This window comes from Megalobrama amblycephala, linkage group LG18 (genome assembly GCF_018812025.1).
Source record: "Megalobrama amblycephala isolate DHTTF-2021 linkage group LG18, ASM1881202v1, whole genome shotgun sequence".
Lineage (NCBI taxonomy): Eukaryota > Metazoa > Chordata > Actinopteri > Cypriniformes > Xenocyprididae > Megalobrama > Megalobrama amblycephala.
In genome coordinates, this window is record NC_063061.1 from 25,950,940 (window position 1) to 25,964,423 (window position 13,484).

Sequence of the window (13,484 nt, forward strand, 5' to 3'; positions counted from 1 at the left end):
TTTTACATTGATAGCGAGTTATTCTATGACATTTTTCATTTGTTTTTTTAAAAGCCTACGTGCTCGTACAACACACCTCAAGCAAAGAGGTAAACCGATGTGATGTTGACGCTAATGGTGACGTGCGAGGTCACTTTAAAGGGTCATGAATATTAACTATTATTAAAATAAGGTCTTGACCAATGCCACGCCTCTATGTGGGTTGCTTTTTCTAAGCGGTCACGTTGCGTTGCGGCATTGAAACTAGAGGTTGCCGACAGCAAGGTATCTTTTGCATCACTCTCCTAAGCAGGTAAGTGATTAAATTCTTTATTTAAAAATATACATATAATTTAATGACATTGTAACTTTCTTAAATGACGTTTAACGTTATTCGTTTTGTATATCAGATTTTTGTTGTTGAATATAATTTTGTTCATTCTTTCTAAATTGTATTTAAAACGTATACGTCATATGTGTGTTTAAATGAGCTATTTTTTAAAAAGTGCAGCGTTTATTTGCTTTGATTTCAGAAGTAAATGCGTATCATCCGGCAGGTGGTTCTCATTTAGTTATCAAAGGCCTTCTCCATCATGGTACAATGACCAATTCGTTAAGCAGTGTTTATAGCAGATACGTCCAACATATAAAACCCGTCTCATTAATTTTGGTGTGAAATGATCATTTTTGATTCAAAAAGCAACTATATAAAGAGACAAACATCGTCATGTCGACATTCCTGACATTCAAAGTCACCCTGAGCACGAGTGATGACACCATCATCATCTCTCTTCCGTATATTTAGTAGTGGAGCTAATTGAGAAACCGAATCCATTTTAACAGTTCTTATTTCACATAATACGCAAATAAAAGCATCATATTCGTGTGTAGGTTTATACAGCATCACGGATGCGGCTGATGTCTTCTGAAGGGAGTGTGGCAGATCTGCACGTAGGCATTTCCTACATCAGTGTAGCTTAGCCTAGCGGAGATGAGCTAACGTGATGAAAATTGCGTTTCCTAGTGTCCTTCAGATTTAACACGCATCCTCACAACATCCCATGATCTCGAAAGCGCTATTAATGTACATCTAATTTAGATTCTGTCAAAGATATCTTTCACTCAAAATGTTCCCCTCGGTCGCTTTAACATCCTATCTACGCTGCTTCCGACGCAAGTAGAACGCTCGCATCGCGTTGCGTCATGGTGCAGAAGTTTTGTGATGAATCACGCGATCTGTATTCTCATCCTGTCGCGTGTCGTGTATACGTGCTGAAGATGGTGTCTCTCCTCTCAGAGGACACATCAGGTACATGTGGCTCAAGGTTAAACAAATTAAGCTGATGATGAAGACTAAGCTACGGTTCTCTAAACGGTGGCCTTTGACTCCCTTTTTATGTAATTTCTTTTGCATGACTATTGAATTTCTCCATACATAATTCATCTTTTAAGATAAGTTTGAAGTACCTCGTGCATGTGATATGTTTCTAGGCCAGTTGACACAAGCACATCATATAATTTATTTTCTCCATTAAGAAAGTGGTTTTGACATCAGTGTTTTTTTTTTGTTTTTTTTGTTTTATAACAAATACTTGGGTAGTCAAATTAATGTAAAGAACTACACTACCCATAATCCTGAAGTGAGATCTACCAGTCAGAGAAGTCAGTGCTACCATGGAAACGGAAATAGTTGCAAAAGAACTCTGCAGACACTTTCAAACTGCTATTTGTAACAAGTCACAAAATCAGAATTGAGAATTCCTATTTTTTAATGGAATATTGTGGTATTATAATTTTTTTTCTTGCACATCATTTTAATTTAAATTCATGTGCCCTCGTATTGTTTCATCAAAATATCTTCCTCGCACAAGGGCAAGACAACCTGTCACTCACATGAGTTTGGCCAATAGAAACCAAAACCAACCAATAAATTCGAGTACAGGTCTCTGCAGGACATTAATGATTGATGGGCGAGGCCATAAACAGAGGGGCGATTTTGAGGGCGTTACCCGATTTGCCCACATCAGAGTGGAGGTAGGGTTTAGGTGTGGGGTCGGGTGAAGGGGATAATTTTCATTGCATGATATGAAAACACCCACAAATACAGAAACGCCCACTTTTGTTCCGCAGAGACCTCATACTCAATCAATTCCACATGGACAAAATCAAGTCCTGCCCTTTTTTTTTTTTTTTTTTTTCCCAAAATTAGTTTACATCACAATAGTGAAGAAAAAACTACTGCAACTTCCATTTCATGCTGACTTTAAAATATATAGTTTTTATACATATTGTCAATAGATTTTCTTCCGCCAAACATGCATATAAATTTTTTTTTTTTTTTTTTTGCTTTAGTTCAAAGTTTGTAATGTCATGATTCATCTCAGAGTTAGCTGGTTTGTTTCATTTAAACCTCAATTGAGAAAACTAATAGAAAAGATACTTCCAGAACCAAGGTAGCTGAAAAATGCAAGTGTGGGTATCTGCAGCTTGGAGCAATGGGCATGACGAAAGGTCTTTTCAGTTGGTCGCAAAGGCTTTCTGTTGTGGGGTAGAGTTAGGGGTTAGTTTCTGTTGTAGCATTTCACCTTTTGGCACGCCCGTTACTCCGGCCTGCAGATATCCCTGTCTCGAAAAATGAGTGGTCACTGTTGCGCATGATGCAGTGCAGAGAAACTGATCTTGTCAAAGGGATATAGACTGAAACGATCAGCTGTCACTTATGCTCGAGCATTTCTTTGAGAAGCATCTTCTGCAAGGCCACCCACAGTCCCTATAAACATTTGTTTGAAAAAAAAAAAAAAAAATTCTAGTTAGATCTGAAGCACCAGAAATGTTTAGCTTTGTATGTGCACTGGTAAAAGGGGTCAGCAACAGTCGAAAGGGGCTGTTCTTTACAGCCATTACTGATTATAGACCGGTTATCTCCTCCATCCTGCTATTCTTAGCTTGTATACTCAAGCATTATAGCAGATTGGTGCCTTGTAGATGGTAATTTGATCCACTTTGTGATTTGTTTAAAAACAGTTAAAAATGAATACTCTTAACTAAATGATTTAGAAGCACAGTGTCTAATAAACAGTGTCATTGTGACTCATCAAATATATTCACTTGCATTAGAAACCCTTATGATGGCAAGCTAATGTGGATTTCTGTAGAAGCTGTTGTTTAAATGGAGGTCATCTGCAAAATATTTCACATAATAAACTGTGACATTAGTAAGCAGTCTTAAAATCATATAATAATAATAATAATAAATTCTATAGCACTTTTATCTCAAAGCACTTTACAAAAATAATAAAAACAATAAGAATACATATAAAAATACAATATAGAATAACAATTACAAAGTAATTGCATAAAAGCTACCCTTGAAAAAGTTAGTTTTTAGGAGAAGATTTAAAAACAGTAAAAGATTTAATATAGATCTAACTCTATCTTGTTCACATTAGTTTATGTAGGACTCTGATCATTTTAAATATAACAATAAATAAAAAAACGAATTAATATATAAAATTTAATTGATATTTAAAAATATAATTGAAATATTGACTTCTATTGAAGTATAGTTTGTGACTTGGAACCATAAGGTTTAGTACACAAAGATTATCCCATGCTTTATGTGACAGCAATAGTGTTGCAAGCAAAGGGCAAATGAAGGTCACTTTAAATTAGGACCAGTGGACACCTCTTCATCATGGGTCACTGACTGGTCATACATCAAAATGACCTCTGTTTGCCCTTTTCTCACAACACAATGTCAATGACAGTCTGGCCTTTAGCATTAGCATTGCTCAAACTAAAGCTAGTCGGTAAAGACTCCCATTTTACAGAGTGAAGAAGTGGAATGGCAAAAGCGAGTCATAACACATCCCTCGCAAAACTCAAAAGATTTGACATTGTGTGATGAATGAGGTGAACGGCAGCCGTAGGCTGTGTTTTCCAGTGGAAACTTCCAATGTTCAACAAAACCAATTTGATGGATTAATTCACAGCTTCAGGGACATGTGATTTCGCTGTCATTTCAGTAATACTGTGAGAAATCATCTGCTAGCACAGTAGTATAATACAGCAGTAGCTGAGATGCTAGATGTAGAGGAACAACAACCGTCTTGAAACCAATAACTGATTTTAGTCTCTCATTAAAACCCACATTCATTCATTTCAGTAACCTCTCAATTAAGGATAATATGTGTAAGGTTTCTCAGTTTCCATGGGATTTGTGCATGTACTGGTGTGTTTAGGGCCACAGCGCATCCAACTGTGATTTATATCTACACAGACCAGCCAGTTTGTGCCGGTTTTGGCTCGTTCCATTCAGCACAGAGATGGGGGAGCACTCAACCAGGAAATCTATACAGACATAAAGACATTTAGACAAGCAATAAACTGCACAGTCAATATGAAATATGAGTCATAAATATGGTAAAATCTGTCTGAGTGGCTGAGAGTAAGAAAAGAACCCTTGTGAAAAAGAAGGGCACATAATTTTATTGAATCTGTGCATGTAGTGTACATTGAATCATAAGTATATTTTTAAAAACTGTACTTGTAGATAGTATATTAATTTAACAAGTCCACTTATCACCATTTCTTAACATGCATTGTATAGTCCATTATAATCCTTTGTTTTAATAATCGTTTGTCATGCTTTAAACGGGTCATTTTTTTATATTATTATTTTAATGTTCCTTCACTTATAATGTTAATTTTTTTTTTTTTGCACAAAAACAATTATTTTCAACCCTCATTTTGACCCTCTGTCTGAATGTAGTACACTTTCAATGACAATGGAAGCAATTATGAAATTAAATATAAAGATGTTCTTAAGTGGGTCAAAAAAGCACTCTAAGTTCAACCATTTTCACTTAATATAAATTTTAAACTAATACAGTATGCAATTTTTTTTTATTTCATATATTTGAGTGTCCGAAAACATTCAAGCCACACTTAAGTATATTGTTTTAAAATATAATTTTTCTGTAATAAGTATTCTTTTAAAAAATTATGCTAAAGTGCACTTCTTTTCCACAAAGGAAATAAACAGTGCCCTTTAAATGAAATGCTGTGTCAATCCAGCTCTCTAAAAATGTGTAGTAACAGATAGACACTGTCGCAGACAGCGGGGCATGTCTAATGGGGATTGACAGCAGAGATTAGAGCAGTGTGATTGCATAACAGCAGTAGAAAACACTCTGCTGGCTTTAGCCTGCATTATGCAATTCAGCCTATCTGAAGAGCTGTGTGGGAGAGTGGCTAGGAATATTAACCAAACCCTTTTAAATATCATGAATGCTGGGACACAGTTTTGTTTATTCATAGCCAGCAGTTAGGTGTTTCCAGGAGACGGATTGTTGTTCCTTGTGTGACTCTTTGGGTAAAAAGACTGTTTCTAAGCTGCCAGGCACTGCCAGCCTGTTTCACATTCGAATCATGGTCTGACTCTGTCTATAGCTACATATAACCATGCATACTAACATGTATAATGTTACAAAATAATTCCATTGCAAATAAATGCTGTTCTTTTGAACCTTCTATTCATTAAAAACCCTTAATGTATCACAGTTCCAAAAAAAATAATAAATTAAGCAGCACAACTGTTTTGAACATCTATAATAAATGTTTCTTGAGCAGCAAATCAGCATATTAGATTGATTTCTGAAGGATCATGTGACATTGAAGACTGGAGTAATGATGCTGGAAACTCAGCTTTGCATCACAGGAATAAATTATTATAAAATTATTAACTTTAACTATTAACTAAAAATTAAATTTATTAATATTAACTATTAACTAAATTTTAAATCACAATAATATTTCACAATATTACTGTTTTAACTGATATTTGTTTTTAATAACCCTACAAGTTTGATTAAATATGAGAGGAAATATTTGCATATATTGACTACAACAGTTACTAATATTTTGTTGGTTGACTCTTGCTTTTGCGTGTTCATAAATTCATGAATTCTTGTATTCTTATATCTTGTATTCTTGTTCCTGGCCAAAAATTATGTCCACACAATTTGGCAAGTTTTATTGTGTTATCACAAATAAAAGAATTGACTCCAAGCACAACAGAAGTTGTGAAGTTGCTGGTGGCATGGATGAAATGACAGTCGTGTCTCCTCTGTTGCAGGTCACTTTGAGCCGCAGACATCATGACGCACCAGTACCCCGCACTCACAACTGAGCAGAAGAAGGAGCTGCAGGACATTGCTCAGCGTATCGTAGCTCCTGGGAAGGGCATCCTTGCTGCAGATGAGTCCACAGGTCAGTGAGGTTTGCACCGTAGATGAATATAACACATTCAGTATGATCATTTACTCCCCTGTCATGTTGACATTTGACATTGTCATTCTTTGGAAAATGAAACCTGCTGCAAACAGTGACTGAAACGCCTACATCTGCTTTCTGCCAGTCCCTCTAACACAATATACGTTTACATCTCTACAGGTAGTATGGCAAAGCGCCTGAACCCAATCGGCGTCGAGAACACAGAGGAGAACCGCCGTCTTTATCGTCAGATCCTTTTCTCTGCTGACGAGCGCATTGACAAGTGCATTGGTGGTGTTATCTTCTTCCACGAGACCCTCTACCAGAACGCTGATGATGGCACATGCTTTGCCAAAATGATCAAGGACAGGGGCATCGTTGTGGGAATCAAGGTACAAGAACGATCACACCAGTGTGATTTAGAATGTTCAGTGCGTCACATGATCAGCTGCTAAATTCAGAAGTGCTTTCTTGCTTTGGCTGGTGCTGAGCCAGAGATGGACACACTCATATATCACAACTATTCAGTGATTTCAACCACATAATGTTTATTTTAGGTTTCAGACATTTAGATACACAAGTACTAGCAAAAAAAATACTGGATGAATTTACGTGATGTAAATACAATCGCAGCACCCATCGAGCATTATAGATCAAATAACATGATCATTATATGTTTAAACAACAAAACGCACGCACTTACACATATTTGACAATCGCAATATCAGATGATATAGTTGATATAGTTAACAAGTTTGAATATTTAGAATAAAAAAGGAAAAATGAAATAAGTGATAGATCTGTCATACAGCGCTACTATGATGATGCATTCTAACATAATGTTCACCTTAACTCACGCTGGGGGCCTAGCTAGAGTATTGTAAACTTGTGCCTGAAAGGGTTAGTAACATTTAAAATGTTAGGAATTTTATTTTCCTTTTGATTTCATTTAAAATAAATTCTGTTCTATTAAACTTTATATAATGATACACGCGTATGAGGGGAAGATTATCGTCAATGGAAGTCATTTATGTTTGCCACAACCAAGTGCTTTAATTTGCAAAGACATTTTTAGGTGTTTGAAAGGTTTCTGTGAAATGCATTTGAAATATTCTTCCAAATTATACTTGTATCATTGCTTTGTGTGTATAGTCTATTGGTGAATAAAGCATAGTTCTGACGTTTTAATAGTTATTAGAAAATAAATTTAGGATTTGATTATTAGCAATGCTGCCATGACAATTTGATCCTAAAGCAGGTTGTCCTCTTTTTCAGGTTGACAAAGGTGTCGTCCCTCTGGCAGGAACAAATGGAGAGACCACAACACAGGGTAAGCTTACAGTCACTGCTATTATATTTGTTAAAAAGGGTGGCAGTTATGATGTTTTGTTAATGGGATACCTGTTTGTCTGTTAAGGGCTTGATGGCCTGTCAGAACGCTGTGCTCAGTATAAGAAAGACGGAGCGGACTTTGCCAAGTGGCGTTGCGTGCTGAAGATCAGTGAGACCACTCCCTCAGAGTTGGCAATCATGGAGAACGCTAACGTCCTGGCTCGCTATGCCAGCATCTGCCAGCAGGTGAGCTCCTTAAGTCTTGGCCAGCTTTGTGTTGATCTTAAAGCAGTGTTGTTATTGTTAACTAAACTTATAACTATTAAAGGGTTAGTGCACCCAAAAATTTAAATTCTGTCAACATTTTCTCACTCATGTCGTTCCAAACCTGTAAGACGTTCGTTCATCTTCGGAACACAAATGAAGGTATTTTTAATGAAATCGGAGAGGTTTCTTTGTTTCACTGACAGTCTACGCAACCACCACTTTGATGTGTCAAAGTTCATATGGATTAAGTGGTTTAGTCCAAATTTTCTGAAGAGACACAATCACTTTATATGATGAAAAGTTTGAATTTAGGCTTTTATTCACATAAACAGAAGCTCGCAAATTAAGATATTTTAGTTGAAATCCGATGGCTCAGTGAGGCATACATTGGCAGCAAGATAATCAACACTATCAGCTGCCCAGAAAGCTACTAAAGACATATTTAAAACAGTTCATGTGACTATAGTGGTTCAACCTGAATGTTATGAAGTGAAGACAATACTTTTTAACAAAATAACAAATTTATTCAACAATAATGAACTAACCCTTTAACCATAACTGATGTGTGTATTGATGAATGTTTGTGAATAAAAGCCTAAATTCAATCCGTTCATCATACAAAGCGGTCATGACTCTTCAGAAAATTTGTGCTAAACTGCTCAATTCATATGGATTAGTTTTGCGATCTCTTTATGAACTTTTTCAAGTGTCAAAGTGGTAGTTGTGTAGACTGTCAGTGGAGGGACAGAAAGCTCTCAGATTTCATTAAAATAATTTTTACAGGCTTAGTTCAAAATATATTATCTGAATTGTTAATTGAAATATAGCTAAACATTAAAATATATATGTTTTTATATAAAAATAAACCTAAACTAAAAAATGTTTCCTTGGTAATTAACTGAAACAAAATAAGCTGAAGTACAATAATGACTAAAACTGAAATAAAAATAAATTAAAGCTAAATAGAGAAATCCGAAAAACCAAAAACTTATATTATTACTAAAAGTTAAACTAAAATTAAAATGAAAATATAAAACTGAAAATATAAAAATAAGTTAATAAATAAAAACATTTAATAAATACTATAATATATAAATAAAACTCAAATAACACTGAAGGCAAGAAATACAAGTCACAAAATTCTTGATGTATATTTAATATTTTGTTGAATTTAATGAATGGACATGGGAGATATTCAATGGAGTGTAAAGGGTTTTTTTTTTTTTTTTTTTTTTCAGAATGGTATTGTGCCCATTGTGGAGCCAGAGATTTTACCTGATGGTGACCACGACTTGAAGCGCTGCCAGTATGTTACAGAGAAGGTACAGAAAAAGTGATATCAAATTATATCATTCAAACTAGACTTGTATTAATGGGTTAATACATGTCGTATGGCTACAATTACTTAACTTTTCTTGTTTCCCATGTATCTCCAGGTCCTTGCTGCCTGCTACAAGGCCCTGTCTGACCATCATGTCTATCTGGAGGGAACTCTTCTGAAACCCAACATGGTGACAGCTGGTCATGCCTGCCCCACCAAATATAACAGTCAGGAAATTGCCATGGCAACAGTGACAGCTTTGCGCCGTACCGTTCCCCCTGCAGTAACAGGTGAGTCTATAGAGAAACTGTCAGCTGTTTGATTCACTGGTTTGAGGCCTAAAGAATGAGGTGGCTGGTTATTTAAGAATGTGAAGAGCGCAATAATGTAGTTATTTCTCGAAACATCGGTTTTAAAAAAGTGTGATAAGTAAACCGTATGTGACGAGATCACAGTCCCATTTCTGAAAATTTGCATAATCCGTTTTGAAATTCCTCTGGCAGGTGTGACTTTCCTCTCTGGAGGTCAGAGTGAGGAGGAGGCATCCGTCAACCTGAATGCCATCAACAACTGCCCTCTGACAAAACCCTGGGCCCTCACCTTCTCTTATGGACGTGCCCTGCAGGCCTCTGCCCTGAACGCCTGGCGCGGAGTCAAGGACAATGAGAAGGCCGCCACAGAGGCGTTCATCCAGCGTGCTGAGGTCAGTTATTCAAATAATTTCCTCATTAATGTGCGGTTACATTAGCAAAATTTCACAGGCAAATAAGATCCATTGTCTATTGTCAGTAGCAGTTTTCTGTTGGTCATTGTGGCAAATGTGCATGACCAACTTGAATCTGTGGGGAAATATTTCACTCGCATACAAAATTCCTGATTGCGTGGATTCCTATTGAAATAACTGGATTTTGCTTTAGTAAATATGGTCACACTTTTATGCAAATTTTGATTTTTCCTAAATGCAAAGCATTTTATGAATTCTGAAATTTTATTCTCAATTCTATAAAATAATATGAATATTTCTATTTAATTAAGATGTTTTTTGATATTTAAAGAGATTAATCTCTGCAGAAGGAAACAAAATATGAGATGGGAGGAAAAATATTTCAATGCTTTCGTGTTCTCTCGCAAAACTTTCGCGTTCTATGCAAGCTAATGCAAAGTTTCTCAGGGGAACGCAAAACATTTGATGATCTAACCACGTCAACAAATATGTATTTTCGAAGTTTAGCGGTAGTCCATTGTGAAATTCAGCTCGAGTTAAAGTGTCATGCTTCCAGTCTACGTTCCTTCACCGCGTGTGCAATTTGCTGGCGAACTGTAATAAATTCAAACATGAATCTCAGCCATATTGTTTGCAATCATGGTTGATGAATAATTAAGGCTTAGAAAATGAACAATTCCACAATTTATAAAAATGTTAATTTAAAGGCAAAGGAATTATGCCCCCCACCCCCCCCGAACACACATATACTCCTGTACCACCCACTTTTTAAAACATTATTTCTATATATTATTTGCTGATTTCTATATAAATTGCTGATTCAGGCAGCATAAACTGACTTTTGTGAACTTTCCTCAGGCTAATGGATTGGCTGCTCAGGGCAAGTACGTCTCCAGTGGAACTGGTGGAGCAGCAGGACAGTCCCTTTTTGTGGCCAATCATGCCTACTGAACATCCTGCACCCCAACGTTCCAGCTTCCGCCAGCCTATAGTATAGTGCACAGCTGCTACACTTCCTGTCACCAACCAATCACAGGCCTGTCGCTGTCTTCTGTACTTTGGGGTTGTCATTGCAATGTCTTATAATGTATCTATTTAAAATGTATTAAACTTTAGAAACAGAATGGTACGCAGGAGATTTATTTTTATTTTTGAAGAGTTCTAGGCATGGTTTCATGCTAAAAAAGGAAACAGTATTTTTTTGTGGCCCGTTAGCAAATGGATGTACATGTATGTCAGCTGTTTGTTTTTATTATTCCAATTTAAGTCATTCCAATTCAGGCACCAGCCACTCGAGTTGACTTGTCACATTCCTTTCAGTGCAGTATGGCCTCATCGGTCCTCATAATGATGTATGGATGATGTGAGTACTGGAGTTCAGATCATTGTATCCCAGCAGGGGCAGCTTATCCTATAGGAAATGAAACCGTGTAATATATAATTGCTAGTTAACATGATTAACTCCAGACTCTGAGGAATATTATTTTGTGTTGTGTTCACATATAATATTAATGCGTTGTCTGGGCTGTGTGACTTTTCAAGAAAGTTAATAAAATCCTAACAATATTGGTTTGAAAACAAGAACGGTTATTTTAAAATTGTGCTCTGTTGTGTTGTGTGCTTGAGTGTATCATGCTCTCCCTCTCCTCCCCAAATTTGTGACAGTGCTACATGAATAATAACCTATTGGTTGTAAACGGCGGAGCGGACCAAACTGGAGCTTCTGGGGAGGGGAACACTCACTGCTCTGTTGACAAAATGTGATATTGTGATTTGATGTTGTTCTCTAAGCACTTTCTGTGTCAGGTAGTAAAATCTAAAATAAAAATACTGCAAAACCCTAGATCCTGTTTGTCATTATTATGCAGGTATTTCATACACCATAGCTTACATTTACACATTCATTCCATTTTACAGCTTTACTCACCATACCTCCAGCAATTCGCAGAATTAAGCTTGTTTAGTTCGAAGTAGATGGGTAATTCTCATATAGAGAGAGTTACATAATTTTATAGAAAGTAGTTTTCATAATAAATGGTGGGTAAAACATCTGTTTAATTGCTTTAATGGAGGAACATTACATGAATATGGTGTATTCTGGAGTTCCATAATTGTTTTTAAGCATTAGAGGCATAAATCCAATGTTTTTGTGTTGTGAGACCTAGTAAATGTGTTTGATTAAAATATTATATAAAATGTATAACAGAAAATTCATCTAGCATGAAAAGTAGCCGTTTTAAATTAATCAAGTGAATGGAAATGATGTGTAGCCAAGTATGGTGTCCCATACTTGGAATTTTTGCTCTGCATTTCACCCATCCAAGTGCACACACACAGTAGTGAACACACATTTACACACCCGGAGCAGTGGGCAGACATTTTTGCTGCGGCACTCAGGGAGTGATTGGGGGTTTGGTGCCTTGCTCAAGGGCACCTCAGTTGGGTAATCAGAGTGGAAGAGAGCGCTGTTCATTCACTCCCCCCACCTACATTAGTAATTTATTCTTACATCTACTATATCTACAATACAATATAATGCTAGTCCCGAGATTCTTAATAAATGAATAAATACATGGATCCTTTGCCTTTAAATTCATGTTTTTATAATTTGTGGAATTGTTCATTTTCAAAGCCTTAAAGGTGCAGTAAGTGATTTCTGAGAAATGCTGTTGAAAGTGGATTGGACTGAGTACCACAGCATACTTGTAGCCAATCAGCAGTAGTGGGTGTGTCCACTCATGAACAAGAGGGAGATTTGAAGAAAGACTGGAGAAAGAGAGATGGCTGAGAGACATTACAAAAGAGAAAATGTCAGAGGAATATCACTTTAAAAAGAAGGGTTATGATCAGGCAAGAGCTTTAGGACTCTTTAGTTAATATTAGAGAAGCTTTCCAGCGCTGTAGAGACCCTAGAAAATGGACACGGAGGTTGTGTTGTTTCTGCTCCATACGTGAGTAACATTTGTTTTCCAAGATACACTGCCCAGCCAAAAAAAAGTCGCTGTTTGGATTTTAATAGGCAAATACTTATGGATCATTATTACAGTGATTATTATATTTCTAGCATGTTTTATGTTTGGCAACAATCTTTTAACCCTTAAAGATGGAGTGTGTAGCTTTTCATTTCTTAAACAACCATGTAGGAAGACACATCATGGCCATATTCTAGGATGACAATGTCAAGATTCACCAGGGTTCAAATTGTGAAAGAATGGTTCAGAGAGCATGAAGAATCATATTTCACACATGAATTGGCACCTCTGAGACCAGACCTTAATTTCATTAAAAGTCTTTGGGATGTGCTGGAGAAGACTTTACAGAGTGCTCACCTCTTGCATTGTCAATACAAGATCTTGATCAAAGATTGATGCACCTCTTAATGGAAAAAACATCACAACATTTATTTCCATCAAGAGGTGCATCATTTTTTGGTCAAGATCTTGTATTGACAATGCAAGAGGTGAGCACTCTGTAAAGTCTCCTCCAGCACATCCCAAAAACTTACACTGAGGTTAAGGTCAGTGCCATTTCATGTGTGAACATGATTCTTCATGCTCCCTCCCAACAATTCTTTCACAATTTGAGCCT

General features: G+C 36.4%; 1 protein-coding gene across 1 annotated transcript; it reads left to right on the plus strand.

Annotated features, from left to right (window-relative positions):
* Positions 1–146: 146 nt before the first annotated feature.
* Positions 147–11,739, plus strand: aldocb (aldolase C, fructose-bisphosphate, b). Its single transcript, XM_048165437.1, has 9 exons — positions 147–292; positions 6,116–6,249; positions 6,433–6,644; positions 7,528–7,582; positions 7,670–7,830; positions 9,090–9,173; positions 9,288–9,462; positions 9,676–9,875; positions 10,755–11,739. Exons 2-9 carry the CDS (start codon positions 6,138–6,140, stop codon positions 10,845–10,847), a joined length of 1,092 nt encoding a protein of 363 aa, XP_048021394.1. The 5' UTR covers positions 147–292; positions 6,116–6,137; the 3' UTR covers positions 10,848–11,739.
* The last annotated feature ends 1,745 nt before the right edge of the window (positions 11,740–13,484 follow it).

Bases quoted from the DNA above. Each gene is read 5' to 3' on its own strand.
- aldocb (XM_048165437.1), top strand. From the start codon at position 6,138: ATGACGCACCAGTACCCCGCACTCACAACTGAGCAGAAGAAGGAGCTG. The intron at 7,583-7,669 runs GTAAGCTTACAG...TTGTCTGTTAAG, and splicing joins TGGAGAGACCACAACACAGG to GGCTTGATGGCCTGTCAGAA. The intron at 9,876-10,754 runs GTCAGTTATTCA...AACTTTCCTCAG, and splicing joins CGTTCATCCAGCGTGCTGAG to GCTAATGGATTGGCTGCTCA.